This window comes from Ananas comosus, linkage group 21 (assembly GCF_001540865.1).
Source record: "Ananas comosus cultivar F153 linkage group 21, ASM154086v1, whole genome shotgun sequence".
In the NCBI taxonomy this organism is placed as follows: Eukaryota; Viridiplantae; Streptophyta; class Magnoliopsida; order Poales; family Bromeliaceae; genus Ananas; species Ananas comosus.
Window position 1 is genome coordinate 7,298,559 of NC_033641.1, and position 17,227 is coordinate 7,315,785.

Genomic DNA, 17,227 nt, shown 5'->3' on the forward strand with positions numbered 1-17,227 from the left:
AAGTTTGAAGTGAATTTCGTAAAAACTTGAATCATTCAAATTTTTAATCCATGCATTTTGATCTTTATTTTGTTAGCCTGTAAGGAAAAATGAAAAAGGTTAGATATAAGAAGAAGATGGATAATTTTCAGGTTGAAGCATAGTGTTTAAATTTGTCCCCTTTGTTTTCTGCATGGGAATCATAAAGTTACGAATCAACTTTACTGAAGACAAACTTTTATCATGAGATACTCATTATATAGACTGAATAAATTGCTGTGGCTGCATCGTAAATGGTTAATATAAATTAAGGTCTAGGGCGTATGCGTTATTTATTTTGTTCCATGGTTGAATTACATGATTTTCTTTGTGGGGCCGCGTCCTATCTTTTTTCTGAGCACTTATTCTTTGGAGGAAAATGCAGGAAGAATCTCTTGTTATCCCTGGATCAATTGACCAATTACTGTCTGATTATGCAAAGAGGTTTCATGAGATAAAAACTCCTCGTAAGCTGTTGTGGAAGAAAAACCTTGGAATAGTGAAGGTGCGCGACTAAACATGGAAGTAATGAGTGATAATTTGGTTTAACTTTATGCGACTGGATCAAGATGTCCCGCCTAACCTTAAAGCTTTAGTCAGAGAGTATTTTACTTGATGGTTGCAGTTATTCTATTTGCTACTTATAATATCTTTCTGTACTAGTTGGAACTACAATTTGAAGATCGGAACATGCAGTTCACTGTAGCTCCAGTGCATGCAGCAATTATAATGCAATTTCAAGAGCAAACATGGTAAGCATTTAAGTTGTCTTGTATAAATTGTTGTAAACTTAGGTTCTGACAAAAACAATTGTTACCTTCTTCAGCTGGACTTCGAAGAATCTTGCAGCTGCAATTGGGATACCTGTGGAAACTCTTAACAGAAGAATAAGTTTCTGGATAAGCAAGGTACTGCACTGAAATAATATGCTTGTAAAAAATGGTACAGATTCTTGGCCGTCCATCTCTTTATGAACTTATAACACCTGAAAGGTTGAACCATCTCTTATTAAATTTAAGCAAGATGACCTGAAAACACTATCATAATGTTGATTATTGTTTTTTGCAAACACAACAACTACGCTATTTTGAAATTTTCTCCTTCGTAACTATTCAGTGTCTTATAAGTACAATTTCAGCGGTCACCTCACTTCGATATATTGTACAAGAATTTTATTGCTCGACGGATGTTTTGGGAAAAGCCTGACTCTCCCTCTGCTATCTGCTTCATCTACATCCTCTTCATGCCACTTGAGCAGTTAATAGCTGCTTTCTGGTCTCTATCGTCACTTACTGCTTTATCTACTCTTTTTACCATATCTATAACATTTTTGTTATCCAATTATGATGCATACTTCCTCTATCTTTTTTTCTCATGACTCTCTCTTCTATGATCTCTCTTGTTTTCTGTTCTTTATCTGATACCTGCTTTGTTCTTGTTTTTCTTTTTTTACCTCCCTCTTTTGATTTTCTAAATTGCTTTGCTTCTTGACATGATGGGACTCTTTAAAATGGACATGCTTCATTGCACGTCAGCAGCCATCATATGGCTTTATGCAGGGCTTTGTACTTTGCAAATTTAATCAACATTTAGTAAGCTAATAATTAATTAGTCTGGGTGTAGATGTTACTGTTCCTCTGAGAATCTTCTCATATTTGACTATTTGAGTTCTTAGGAGTTGTGTTAGAATAAGCGCTTGTAAGCAATTTTATCCTAGTACCGTATTGCGTTTGTCACTTTGTCTACAGTATCTTCTGACCACTGTCAGTAGGCATAATCAGATTAAACAAAAACATGTTATAACCTTAATATAATTGAAAATACATTTTTTATTTGCTTTTATAATTACTTCGCATTATTCGTCCATGCCTTATATTTGTTAGAAAAAAGAATGTTATATGCTCATATCTTGGCATTATGGCCCGAACAACTTTCTTGATAAAGCATTTTGGTATAACGTATGCTATACTTCTTTCACATGGTTTTCTTAGGGAATTGTAACTGAATCAGGAGGAGCTGAAGTTGATGATCATATCTTTTCCATTGTTGATAACGTCAGTGATACTAATAAAAACAGCTCAACCAATGAGAATTCGGAAGGATTTTTAATGACAGAGGAGGAAGCTGAGAGTTCGGTAGCTTCTGTCGAGGAACAGCTACGGAAAGAAATGACTGTATATGAGGTTTGAACTTCATTAAACTTACAATGAATTTCTTATTGGGCAAAAGTCAGGCTCTTTTTATATTTCCTGTTTGTAGTGTAGTATATTTAGCAGTTCCAAAAAAAGAGAGGCTACACTCTCTCTCTCACTTTTTTTTTCTCTTTTTCATGTAGTCTTATAAGCCAAAGCCATGTTTTTTTGGAAACAGTTATTAGGAAATTTGCAATATGTAGTCATCAAAGCTTTGAGCATATTTGTACATTTTTTAGAAACTTTCCATGTTAGTTCCTGGCAATGAATTTTTAGGTGTCCCAAAGTTTTGATACTGAAGAATGTTGTGTCATGTGATGAAAATGCATAAGTTCCTGAGTCGCGTAAATGTTAATTTGCATAAATCTATAACCCAAAGATTGTAAACTAATTTACGTGCAGAGTTGAGCTAGGGTGCTATTAGTAGCACCAACGTCTTTGTGCTATAGAATCATTTTCCATGACACATCAGGGTTGGATATCTTCATCTAGATAGTTATAAGAATTTTCTATCAAAAAATTTAACTAATTTGGATTCTTCTTCTGTTTTCTTTTAAGAAAACACCTCATATAGTTCATCAAAATAGTCAAATTTGAGGTAGCTGGATCACTAGGTAAATTGTATAAAAAATGCATGAAACTTGGGTTTTTTAGAATTTCAAATACTCTAGATCATGTTCAACGGTGTTGATACTTGATAGTCAAGTGGGGAATTGAAAGCTGTATAGCAACAACGCCTTGGTAGTGTTAATAGCACTCTAGCCTAAATCTATATGTATATTTTATTACTTCTTTCCATCCGGCACTTACCAAGAGTGTTTGAAAAGGCGCGCCTCATGCGTGCGCCTCAACGCCCAGGCGCAAGGCCCAAGTATCAGCGCCTCAAGGAGTGAGGGTGAGGCGCGCGCTTCAGACGCGCCTCGTGATATTTACGTTTAATGTGTCTACGGTTTGAGTTTTTGGGTTTTGAGTTTCTTCATTGTTAAGAATTTTTTTTTGAAAAATTTCTAATTGAACGCTTGCTTTTCCTTTTCTCTTTGTCGTTCTCTCTTCCACCCCCCAATGGCAATAAATAGCAACGGCAAGAAGAAAGAAACAGCAGTAAACACTTTTAAGTTGAAAGTTGAAGCATAATTTTTTTTTTTATTTTTAAGCTGAGAACATTTATGCATGTGATTTCTCTACTTTTTTATGGTTATTTTATTTTTGTATAGCTATTTTAGAATTTTTTAATATAAAACAGTCATTTAAAATAGGCTTGTTAAGAGTGTTTCTTTTTATTAGATATGCGCCTCACCTTCTTGAGGCGCGCGCCTCGTGGTGCGCCTCGCGCCTAGGCTCCGTAAGGCCTTTCTGTATTTTTGCGCCTTGCGCCTTTTCAAACACTGATTACCTTGTGATCCTCTCCTTTGCTTGTTGCAACTTGCTCATCCTTGTGGCGCAAGAATGTATTTATTCACTTCAAGCAGTAGACAGAATTGTTAAATTATATGAAACAACTGTTATTCTCAAAAAGCTTAAGCTAATAGAGAACGATGTTTTTATATTTTTATATTTAACATTCCTCCTCACATCTGGGCTTGAGACTTTTTTGATAGGCCAATGACGTGGACTTGAATTTAATGGGAGGAAACTAATTATGCTATGACTCTGGTGTGACATAAACTTATGACTTCCTGCTCTTATATCATGTTAAAGAATATGAAACAACCATTATTCTCCAAAAGTATAAGCCGATAGATAATAATGTTTTTATATTTTTATATTTAATAATAACAAAAGATGCCGCCCAAGTCATTTGAATATTTTTTATTTAAATTGAAAGTGACTGGTCTGTGTAGCCGTTAATTGTAGCCAATAGTGGTGCAAGTTGATTGACTAATTTATTGCATGCTTCTGACCATCGTTTCTTTTTTTGTTTTACTTTCTTTGATTGCAGAAGTTCATTTTGGGGATGCTCACCAATTTCGGCAGTATGCCACTTGATAGAATACACAATACTTTGAAAGTAAGTACTTAAATGGCTTAATTATTAAACTTTATGGCAAACTTTTTCTGCGGAATCTAATTTTTCTAGATTGAACAATTTTTTTATCTCAGATGTTTTGTGTAGCTGAGCCATCATACGACAAGTCACTCCAGCAGCTTCAGGCCTTCCTGTCTGGTCTCATATCTGATGAGAAGCTAGAAATGAAGGATGGATTGTATTATCTAAAGAAATAGAAAGTAAATAACCAGCATCTCAATAATTACTTGTGAGTATGTTGCCTCTGTTTATAACTAATGACTTTTTGTGACAGTTGTATTTAAAGGTATATGTGCTGGCATATTATTCAATGAATATTTGTTCTTTGCCTTTGTTACCTGTTGCTTCGGCCTTCAAGCTGTTGTAGCTTGTTGACTAATTATCTAATTTCTAGTGTACTAAAAAGTTCTTTTTTCTTTTTGTCACATCTTATTGTTTTTATTTTCAGTAAATGTTTTAAAGGCCAGCAGTGAGGAGGTTTATGCTGTTCTTTCCCTTTGTGCCTTGGATCCAGTACAATATAAACTATTGTGGAATCAAGCAAGGTCTTACTCCAGGTTTGCTTTCTGAAAAGAGGATTGATCTTCGAGGTGACTATCTTTCATCAGAATTATGAGCTTCTTTTATTTTTTAATTAGTGTCTATTTTGAACATTCTTAGTAAAATCTCATTATTGCTATTTTTCTATCCTTATTTCATTCTAGGGAAATAAGTTCAAAACTATGTCTGAGCGGAGAGTCTATGCCATTGGGCTAGTAGTTATTGAACATGTTCTACTTCTCCAAATGCAACATTACTTGGTATTCTAGCTTTTCTACCGTAACCTTAATATGATATTATAAAAGTTGATTAAACCAGTTTAGTCAGACAAGTGAGACTGTCAAATGGTCCATAAGTCCTATAGTTTGGCGTGGTTAAAAAGACCAAACAAACTAGGCAAAACCTGCCAACCTATTTAACCTGGTTATGCTGGGCCCTCGCCACGTTTTGGGTTAACCAGATGGTTTTTCCTTTCTGTTTTGCATAGTACGTAGAGAGTTGTGAAACTGAACTTTGTGTCAATGTGTCATAAGAGGTTGACCTGTCTATTTTATTCTCCTCTTCTATTCTCCGTTAATTTGATGAGTACAAGACTAATGGCAATCATAGACTAAGTTATTATGGGAAATTTTTTCCATAAACCCTTAGATCAATTTGATGGAAAATAAAGAGTGATGGTTATCATAGACTTGCTGTTTTATGCTGGAATTTTTTTCTCAAAATCTTGTCCTTTCTTGTTATTTGAAAAAGAAGAAGAAGAAAAACTCTTGTCCTTCTAGAACCGCTATATCAGTCCCTGATAGACTCTTGTAATTTTGTTTTGGTAAAACCACAACTGCCCGCCCCATTCCCTCCCCTATTATGGGTTACTTTAAAATAGGCCCCTAAACTTCATTATTATAAAGAGTACCCTGAACTTCATCATTATCATCATCATCATCATCATCATCATCATTATTATCATTATTATTTTTATAATTTTTACCACTGACATAAATTTTTCATTTTTTTTGGGTTTGGATGATACTTGTCAGTTAAATTTAGAATTTAGTTAAATTTAGAATTTAGTTAAATTTTGTTACACTGTTAGCTATTAGCCATTAGTTGTTAATGGAACCTTCAGCTTCATTCGCTGAAAACGAGTAAAAGCTAGTAAATTTTAATGGAAAACTGTTAAATTTAACATAATCCTTTATTTGATTGGAACCATTCAAATTAAAAAAAATGTCGAAAGTTGAGGGTTTGTCAACGACAAAAAGAATAAAGTTAGGTCTATTTCAAAATAGTCTGAAGTTGCATTTTATCTCTTAATTTGTCTTTTTTTAAAAAACTTTTTATGTGACTACTTCGTGAAATGCTGTTTGGATGGAAATGGAAGGAAGGAAAAAAGAAAAAGAAAAAGAGGGGGTCCAACTAGTAGTTGAATATAATGCGATGACTTTGTATCCTTGTATAATATTTTTGAGTTGATCGACCAGTTATTTAAGTAGATCACTAATCAAAAGGCTTCCTAACTTGGGGGATGCTTAGGTACAAAAGACTATCCAAGTCAGTTTTTTTTCTCTACAAAATACAAGCAACCATATTGCGATAATTCGCAAAAGTTACTGTTTTAAGGTTCACAGTTTTCGACTAGTGGTTTTAGCATTGATGTCAGAATGACGTAATTAATTATACAATTGGATTTTGGATAATAGAATATTATTTGGTCATACAATAACGAGATGCTAGAGAACAAAATATTCGATGAAACAGTAACTATTGACTTTGAAACCAATTATTAAGTTTGAATCTTATTCTATCATTCGTAGAAGTTATTTGAATTTCTGATTGAAGATCAAAAATCTGGCTGGTTTGATCGTAATTAGAATGGTTCAACAAATGGATTGCTCGCTCAAATTGTCTTTCGAACATAACAGTTTAATGGGTTAACTTAGATGGCCCTAGGCATCTGTTCATCATTCCACCAATTCAACTGGCTAGATCAAATGATTTTGACAAATTGGTTGCAATAGGGTGGTCACAATATCCTCCTTGTGGTCATCTGACCGTATCCCCTTTGTCTCTACTATACTAAACTGAAAGTATCTTGACTAACCACTGCGGACGAGTTTTTAATTTCGAAGTTTTATTGGTTATAGTTTGAATGGATTTTTTTTAGATCTAAGCAGTTCTAAGCACTCTGTACTCAATAGATGGCTTTTCCTAAATTATTACCCTGAAAATTCAGTGTCTCAAAATTTTTAAATAGAATTTGTGGAATATTGATAAATAATATATTTATCACTTAAATATACTTAATGTAAGATTCATTTAGGTACTTGTAAGCAAGGTTTTAAGTGCCCGTCGGCACGGGCTGTATTTATCGTGCCGTACCGTGCCAACAAGATACCGATACGATACAGGCCCTGTGCCGATGGTACAGCTCAAAACTCTCTATTTTTTAAATTAGTAAGTAATTTCCTCAATAAAGTTCAAAAGATGTGATAAAAAGACATAATAAATAGTTAGAATATTTTGTTGCTAAAGAAAATAAATATTTCATGCTATTATGTGTCGGCACACAAGAATTTTTTTGACTGGCACGCATCGACACGGCTCAGCACGCACCGTTCCGTACTGTGCCGGCAAGTTTCCGGCACGACCCCGTGCCACGGCATTTAAATCCTTGCTTGTAAGAGCGCGTTTGGTTTGGATTATCCTGCCAGGATTACAGGCAATCTTGTTAGGATTACTGCGTTTGGTTCATCCGGTCTGTAATCCGGTCGATAATGTAATATTACAAATGGTGTAATATTACTCCGAAAATATTGCCGAGTGGAGGGTGGGTATTTCGTATTACTGATTGCAAGTAATCTTGCATGTTACGTAAAATTACCATTTTGCCCCTCCAATTCTCCCCAACCTTTTCAGTACGTCATTTTTATCTCTCTATATTACGTAAAATTATATTTTTACTCCAACCTTTTTACACCCTTTCAATACATCATTCTTATCTCTCTTTCTGTCCCTCTCTCCCTCTATTCCAATTGGCACGAATTCTTATAAATAAGTTTCTAAATTGAAATTTATTTGTTCCTAAATGATCGTATGATTATGTAATATGGTTTTTTTCTTATTTATTTTTATATAGGTTCAAAATAGTTTTTTTGCTTCATAATTTTTTTTTATGCGTGTTCTTTTATTTATTTTGCTTATTAATAGAATTAATTCAAATGAAAATTATATTAAGTTATAACTTAGTAAAAAAAATATTAAATTTGACTACAATGGCAATTTGGAAATAAATTATACTTTACTGTCAGGGTTACTAAATTTCATAAACTGAATCAAACATAGTAATTCAATATACACTATAATCCAGCATTACATTTTGCATTAACCCAAACACGGTAATGCAGCAATAGTATTAATCTTATTCAGAAATCTCTGATACTTAGTTATGTCGAAATAATTCGTAATGCTACATAACTCAAACAAAACGTGCCCTGACGGTAATTTGATGAAAATTGCGATTAAATTCGAGATGGTTTTACTTGATTTAAAATCATCAATGCTGCTTATTTTTGTAAAATCAAGTTCAGTAGAGTTAGCCATAATGATAGGAGAATGTTCGAGATCCACCAATTTTAATCATTGTTAGGGCCCGTTTGGTATTGAGGTCCATTTAATGGTAATAGATTACAGAGTTGGGGCTAAAGTTTACAGGGATATGCTTCTGCATTTGCCAGTGAAGCTGCAGAAAATATATCGCAACCGACTCATTGCAATATGCGGAACGCGATATTATATCTGAAAACAAATAAGGTATTTTCATATTGTATTTTTTCATGACACGTAACGCAACTTCCTAGTGATGCCAGACGGAGCCTTAATGTATTAGCTTAAAGGTGTTTAACAAAAAGATGTTTTAATGAAAACTCACTGTAAGTTATTGAGCACTACTATCAATTGAGAGCACATAATTATGCAGTATCAAATTTAAGATGAATTAGACTACGCTTGAAAGTGATGCCCCAGAAAGATCTTCTGCTAGGCTGTACCTAAGGATACTTTAATACAATAGTGATAATATCATTGACAAGAAGATGCATTTTGTGTCAAAGGAGATAGTAAATCCTTTCTGATCAGCATCCAAAATCCAGCAATGTGTTATAGTCACAAGAGAGTTCATGAGTTGGCATTTATATGTAGTGAATTGCTTTCTATAAAGTCTTCAATGCCAAGTATAATGAAAAGTATCTCCAAAACAGTGCCTAATAAAGTAACTTCATACAGTCTTTACATTATGCGTGTGAAGATTATCTAAAACTTATGTATTTTTGCAGATTCACGAGAGGCTATTTAATCGCCTGACCTGCAATGATGTTTAGTGTCTCCAAAATCTTCCTGTTGGCTTCTGTTGTAAATTGTCACTAGACTGATTGTTGTATGAAGAGGTAGATCATATGGAATCAGGAGGGCTTTTTTATAAACTGATCCTGTCGAAATTTGAAATTGGCAAAATGATCTTGCCAAAATTTTATTTGTAAAACTAACCCTTCTTTCGCCACGTGGGTGTTACATCAGTTATTTCTCACAAAGCCAGTGAATCGTGCACCGTCTTTGTAATATCTGTTGTGAAGGCGGTGAATCGTGCACCGCCTTTTCAACTGCTTACAATTCGTCTTTCCTGTGCCCTTGAGAAGGCGGTGAATGGTTCACCGCCTTTAGTGCAAAACTCCCCCGCTTCCCCTTACAAGGCCGCTTTTCCAACTGTTTACAATTCGCCTTTCCCGTGCCCTTGAGAAGGCGATGAATGGTTCACCGTCTTAACTAAGATGGTGAATCATTCACCGTCTTTAGTGTAAAATCCCCACCCAGCAAAATTTGGCTAAGTTCTGGAGTCGGGGTTAAAACACAGATAAGACGGTGAATGGTTCACCGTATTATCAGTGCTGCACTAAAGGCGGTGAATGGTTCACCGCCTTAAGTGTAAACAACCCTCAGTTCAGGACTCAGCCAATTTTTTCTGGTTTTTGGGGATTTTGCACTAAAGACGGTGAACCATTCACCGCCTTTAGTGCAAACAGTAGTAGCTCCTTTTTTTCAGTTCGATCTTAAAAACAATTTGAACAAGTTTGAGGCAAGAATTTTCACGAGAACAAATATTCCAACAAGAAACACAACAAGATAAGTGGAATAACAAGATACAATCAACCGGATAAAAATATCAACAAAAACACAGACAAATTTACAAATATGAACTAAATACAGTCATATATAATATTATACAAAGTATGCAATCTAAATCAACAAGATACAATCAGTCTCTCGATCTTCCTCTCCTTCGACGTGCACGGCCACGTCCTCGTGCACGGCCACGTCCTCGTGCATGACCACGTCCACGTCTACGGCCACGATCCACATCGAGCTGAGCAATAGGTACGTCATCAAGTGGCTCGATACTGGCCATTTGATCGAGATTCGCAATGATGATGCCCTCGAAATGCTTCGGAATCGCCTGAGTCTTTTCTGGCTCAGGTCGATCACTCTCGATAGTGGCTGGTGTAGATGCTAGGCGGGGTTGTGATGATGACGCGCCATGACGTCGAGAATAGACTGATCTAAAGTACGCTCGAGAGACTGGCGGCGGAAGCGAGTCTAATGTCAAGAAAGGAAATCTCGAAGGGGCGGCGGGCATATCTGCAACATTAGTAGGAGATGGAGATCGTGACACTCGCAAGCTCGATGTCGAGTATGATCCAGTAGGAGTCGGTGACTGTCTACTTTGATGACCCGATATCGAGGCATGACCAAAATTTCGACCTCCGATATCAGCGACAGCAGGTATGGCAGGAACGTGCTCCAGTACTGACTCAATATGGGCATAGATGCCCGTCAATGTCTCCATCATCGTATGGACCGCACGTGGATGATTAACTAGCTCTTCGATGCTATACTGAGTTTGTCGTAATGCGTCCACCTGTATTATAGAAAAAAACTCATTTTTTTCAATCTATATTAAATATAACATTAAAAAAAATAATTAACATATGAGTGGTCGTACCAAAGCTCTCTCGGTTTGGCCGCGAGGTTGGTAAGTCAATAGTGGACGCTGTACTGGACGAGAAATCCATCTTCTCGTGATCTGCCAATACCACTGCATATAAATAGAGGTCTCTTGTGTCGGGTCATCACCGACAATCGGCAGCTGGTCCAAAATGGTCTGTAATCTCTATCCCTATCTCTCGATGTGTGCAGCATGAAAGATTGCCCAATCCTCATCTGACCGCTCCCGAGAAGTGATATGACGGATGATCTCCACGTTAATGGGTATATGCTGGAGGAGACCAAACTGTTGTAGGACTCAATCCGGTGCATGAAGCTCAACAATATGAAAAAAAATCAGTGTCGTCCTCGATCGCCAGACCTCACTGCCCTATACACAGAATGCCGGTAGCGCAGCTATAATAGCATCTGTGTACGGCCGCCATATAATCTGTGAAAAAACTAATAATAGTCAGCTGAATGTATTAATACGTTTGTATATTGAAAAAGATGATTGCATTAATACGTACCTGGGACTCTCTCTGCTGATCTAACTTATCTCGATAGAACTCAATATCCGTTGTCCTAACATTTGCTCCAAAACGTAACCCACCGGCGTTTGACCATCTAATATTTGAAAAGTATATAGTATAGTTGCAAATATATATATATATATATATATAGAGAGAGAGAGAGAGAGAGAGAGAGAGAGAGAGAGAGAGAGCACACTACAAGGAGAATATGCATTAGAATACCATATACATATATATACATACTAAGTTGGACAGCTTAATTTGTACTCAACAATGGAGCCCACAACACTCCCTAATCACCCACATGATATGAGGCCGAAGGTGCACANTATATATATATATATATATATATGTTATATGTATCAAATTTATATGTCATACCGGCAACCCAAAGGGCAATAAGCTATATCGGCAATAGCTCCAACTCTAGTAGGTCGCCTGACATGAAGATGGTCCTACGCCCAAATCTATAAATAAATTACAATAAATTAAACATGTGAACTTAAATAGAAAAAGCTTTATATAACAATTATTATATATTACTTATTGTATCTGTAATAATGTCGCGAAGCAACAACATTCGGCCTTTCCTTTTAAAAGAGCTGATCCCAATGCTCGATAAAGGTAGGCCAATGCTGCTGCATCCCAGGCTAACCCGCCACATGCATCAAAATCCTCTAAAAGTGACAGCCACTTAAGGTGAACTCTATATTCGGTGGGGTTTGGAAACAAGCTACAGCCAATCTGATATAATATATATGCACGTGCTGTGGCTGCAACTAATCCAGTAGGAGCATTCAAATGTATATGGTGGAAGTGCTGGTATAACCAATCTAATCTAATCTGACCAGCTCTGATGTCATCCGGCATAGCCCCTAAAAGCGTCTGACAAATCTCTGGCTACGGATACACTGTAGTCCCGGTGACAGGCTCTCCATCGACACGAAGATCAGAAATAACCGCCACATCTTGAAGTGTAATCGTCATCTCATCGTGACGGAAGTGAAAAGTCTGGGTTTCCCGTCTCCGTCTCTCGACCAGAGCTTCTAATAAAGCCTGATCCAGCTCCACACGCCTAAGTCGAGAAATATAATAGAATCCAGACTGTCGTAGCAGATCGAGCACCACTTGATGATCAAGATCCTACTGGTTTAATTTGCGGCCATGCTCTGTGAACTGAACCCCGCGAGATCCCACTGGTTTATCTGTAGGAAATTGTTCCGGATGGTCAATAAAATCAAGTCCCTACAGATAACAATTGGATACATCAGTAGCAACATACTGATGTATCCAATTGTCACTGTAGGGATATCGCGGGGTTCAGTTCACAGAGTATGGCCGCAAATTAAACCAGTGGGATCTTGATCATCCAGCGGTGCTCGATCTGCTACGACAGTCTGAATTCTATTATATTTCTCGACTTAGACGTGTGTAGCTGGATCAGGCTTTATTAGGAGCTTTGGTCGAGAGATGGAGACGGGAGACCCGGACTTTTTACTTCCGTCACGTTGAGATGATGATTACACTTCAAGATGTGGCGGTTATTTTTGGTTTTCGTGTCGATGGAGAGCCTGTCACTGGAACTACAGTGCATCCGTGGCCAGAGATTTGTCAGATGCTTTTAGGGGCTGTGCCGAATGACATCAGAGCTGGTCAGATTAGATTAGATTGGTTATACCAGCACTTCCATTATATACATTTGGATTCCCCTTGCTGGATTAGTTGCAGCCACAGCACGTGCATATATGTTATATCAGATTGGTTGTAGCCTGTTTCCAAACCCCACCGGATATAGAGTTCACCTTAAGTGGTTGCCATTTTTGGAGGATTATGATGCATACGGCGAGTTAGCCCGGGGTGCAGCAGCATTGGCCTACCTTTATCGAGCATTGGGATCAGCTTTATTAAAAGGAAAGGTCGAATGCTGTTGCTTCACGACAGGTATAATAAGTAATATATAATAATTGTTATATAAAGCTTTTCCTATTTAAGTTCACCTGTTTAATTTATTATAATTTACTTATAGATTTGGACGTGGGACCATCTTCATGTCGGGCGACCTACTAACGTTGGAGCTATTGCCGATATAGCTTATTGCCCTTTGGGTTGCCGGTATGACATATAAATTTGATACATATTACATTTCTATATATACATTCGCAACTAACACGTATACTTTTCAAATATTAGATGGTTGAACGCCGGCGGGTTACGTTTTGGAGCAAATATTAGGACAACAGATATTGAGTTCTATTGAGATCAGTTAGATCAGCAGAGAGAGTCCCAGGTACGTATTAATGCAATCATCTTTTTCAATATATAAACGTATTAATGCATTCAACTGACTATTATTTGCTTTTTCACAGATTATATGGCGGCCGTACACAGATACTATTATAGCTGCACTATCGGCATTCTGTGTACAAGGCAGTGAGGTCTGGCGATCGAGGACGACGCTGATTTCTTTTCATATTGGTGAACTTCATGTACCGGATCGAGTCCTACGACAGTTTGGTCTCCTCCAGCATATACCCATTAACGTGGAGACCATCCGTCGTGTCACTTCTTAGGGGCGGTCAGATAAGGATTGGGCAATCTTTCATGCTGCACACATCGAGAGATCGGGACAGAGATTACAGGCCATTTTTGACCAGCTGCCGATTGTTGGTGACGACCCGATACAGGCGACCTCCATTTATATGCAGTGGTATTGGCAGATCACGAGAAAATGAATTTCTCGTCCAGTATAGCGTCCACCATTGACTTACCAGCCTCGCGGCCAAACTGAGAGAGTTTTGGTACAATCACGCATATGTTAATTATTTTTTTAATGTTATATTTAATATAGATTGAAAAAAATGAGTTTTTTTTCTATAATGCAGGTGGACGTATTACGACAGACTCAGTATAGTATCGGAGAGCTAGTTCATGATTTACCTGTGTTCCATACGATGCTAGAGACATTGACGGGCATCTATGCTGATATTGAGTCAGTACTGGAGCACGTTCCTACCATACCTGTTGTCGCTGATATCGAAGGTCGAGATTTTGGTCATGCCTCGATATCGGGTCATCACAGGAGACAGTCACCGACTCCTACTGGATCATACTCGACATCGAGCTTGCGAGTGTCACGATCTCCATCTCCTACTGATGTTGCAGATATGCTCGCCGCTTCTTCGAGATTTCCTTTCTTGACATTGGACTCGCTTCCGCCGCCAGTCACTCTAGCGTACTTTAGATCAGTTTATTCTCGACGTCATGGCGCGTCATCATCACAGCTCCGCCCAGCATCTATATCGGCCACTATCGAGAGTGATCGACCTGAGTCAGAGGAGACTCAGGCGATTCCGAAGCATTCCGAGGGCATCATCATTGCGGATCTCGATCAGATGGCCAGTATCGAGCCACTTGATGACGTACCTATTGCTTAGCTCGATGTGGATCGTGGCCGTAGATGTGGACGTGGCCGTACACAAGGACGTCAAGAGAGAGGAAGATCGAGAGACTGATTGTATTTTGTTGCTTTAGATCGCAAACTTTGTATAATATTATATATAACTGTATTTAGTTCATATTTGTATATTTGTCTGTGTTTTTGTTGATATTTTTATTTGGTTGATTGTATCTTGTTATTCCACTTATCTTGTTGTGTTTCTTGTTGGAATATTTGTTCTCGTGAAAATTCTTGCCTCAAACTTGTTCAAATTATTTTTAAAATTGAACTGAAAAAAAGGAGCTGCTGCTGTTTGCACTGAAGGCGGTGAATGGTTCACCGCCTTCAGAGGTCTCTGAAGGCGGTGAACCATTCACCGCCTTCAGAACAGATATTACAAAGACGGTGAACGATTCAGCGTCTTTGTGAGAAATAGCTGATGTGGCGCCCACGTGGCGAAAGGAGGATTAGTTTTACAAATAAAATTTTGGCAGGGTCATTTTGCCAATTTCAAATTTCTACGGGATCATTTTATAAAAAAGCCCGAATCATGATGTATATCGTTATATTGTGGCATTTTCCAATTAGTGGTCTTTATCCATCACGGGTTCAGTGAAATTGTGCGCACTTGAGTGTCCGAAGGTGTTGTTTTATTCTATCTTATAGGGCCTGGTTTTATGCATGAATATTTTGTTCGGTACATCTCTAGAACTCACTCAAAAAGCTTGTAGTAGTGGATATAGTATGTGATCAAATGTTTAGAAAGGTACAACTATATTTGGTAAAATAATTTTATTTTATAGGTGAAATGCATTACACTAACAAATCACGGCCGTAGAGATCCCGCTATGAGTCAGAACTTGTAGCTTGTAATAAAAATAGAAAATTTTCGAAGCACAAAAAGTCATTACTAAATAACTTCTTCTGTCATCCAACAAGGCCAACAAGCATGAATATCTTGTTTAGCACCTATCTTATCTAACTGTGTGGTCTAATATTTGGTAGATGAGATGTATGACTAGGTGTCTACAATGTAATATTATACATGGCCTTTATTTTATTTTCTTGAAATAAAATAAATCAATTCATATACATTATATTAGGAAATTGTGATTGTCGAGACCTTGTAATGGACTAATAAACTGTAATTTCTAATGACAAAATGAAGTAAACTGTAACTTGTAAAGATGGAATAAAGTGTCCTATGGCATGAGTTTTAATCAGATCGGAGATCAGAGGGCTTTTGTTTGCAATAAGTTCCATCAAAATTATTTTTTTAATAAATAGCATCTCAAAATTTATATTAGCAAAAATGATTCTCTTCCTGCCACGCGAGCGCCACGCTGGATGGAAGAGGGTCAGGCGAGCAATTTAAGTTGAAGATGGTGTTTAAATACAGTGACTTGATCACCATGTTAATTGTGACACTTTAACTCCTTTATAGCTTGTCATGTTTAATTGGGACACTTTAACTCCTTTATACCTTGTCTTTTTTTTCTTTTTTTTTTTTGAGAGAGAGATAGGTAGCATGATATCCGTTTCGTTTATTTCATTTAGAAATAAACTTAGCTGAAAATGTGAATCAACTAGGCTTCGAATTTGGGACCTCAGGTATGAACCACCAAGTCCTTTGCCACTTGCGCTAGGGATGCTTGATTTCTTTATACCTTGTCATGTTGGAGTTGAACCAAGTGAAAAGGCTTAGTGATTGATCTTTTGCGCTAAGGCTGTGCGCGCGCGCGCGCTTGCTGGGGGAGGGTTGTTGGAGGTAGTTCATCTTACATCCCCCACCATGATCAATACCATCATACTCATCGAAGGGCACTATGACTTCCATCTGATCAAAATGTTTGATAGTAGTGCCCTTAGCAACTAGTTGAGCATCCTACATCTTGATCACCATTCTGAGCTTGTGCTCAACTGCAGCAGGTGTTGATACTATATGCGATTGTGGAGGAGTTGAAGATGAGGGATGATCTGTGTGCAGGGAATGCAACTATCGGCGCCTACGATGAGCAATATCTGGTCTTTGAGTTGGAGGTGGCTCTGGCCGCACAGGAGAAGATGCATCCTCTGTTAATAGTGTTGATATCGATGAAGATGGCTCCGATGGACAATGCGGTTGTACATGGCCCGAGGTCGATGGTCCAACATGGTCTGATGGCCGTGAAGATACAATGCCTTAATGAGTAGGTAGAGTATCTGGCCGCAGATAAAAAGGTGCATCCTTTGCTAATGGTGTCGATGTCGGTAGAGATGGCGCTAATGGACTATGTAGCAGTATATAGCCCGAGGTTGATGATCCAACATAATTTGATGGCCGTGAAGGTACAATATATGAAAAACTAGGTAGAATCTCTAAAACTGTCTCCATTTGATCAGCAACTCCTGTAAGGGCACCCAAAACTCCACTATGTGAAATATCAGGTAGGACACGTCTAATTGTATAGTG

At 37.6% G+C, this 17,227-nt stretch overlaps 1 protein-coding gene across 9 annotated transcripts in view; it reads left to right on the top strand.

The window, feature by feature from the left end:
- LOC109726372 (anaphase-promoting complex subunit 2) overlaps positions 1–17,227 on the top strand; it is a 29,093-nt gene extending 11,866 nt beyond the window's left edge. Inside the window, exons 11-20 of one of the 9 annotated variants that reach the window (XR_002220496.1) lie at positions 404–523; positions 682–770; positions 845–926; positions 2,010–2,201; positions 4,150–4,218; positions 4,311–4,465; positions 4,685–4,826; positions 13,530–13,626; positions 13,706–14,137; positions 14,222–15,477. Coding sequence is in view for 3 of the 9 variants with exons in the window: in XM_020255913.1 (XP_020111502.1) it covers positions 404–523; positions 682–770; positions 845–926; positions 2,010–2,201; positions 4,150–4,218; positions 4,311–4,433 (675 nt within the window). In the remaining 6 variants the exon portion in view is untranslated. Of the gene's footprint in view, positions 1–403; positions 524–681; positions 771–844; positions 927–1,156; positions 1,412–2,009; positions 2,202–4,149; positions 4,219–4,310; positions 4,466–4,684; positions 5,045–9,104; positions 9,360–13,529; positions 13,627–13,705; positions 15,551–16,704 lie in introns of those variants that run through there. The other 8 variants (XR_002220495.1, XR_002220499.1, XR_002220497.1 and 5 more) reach the window with 8 other exon arrangements.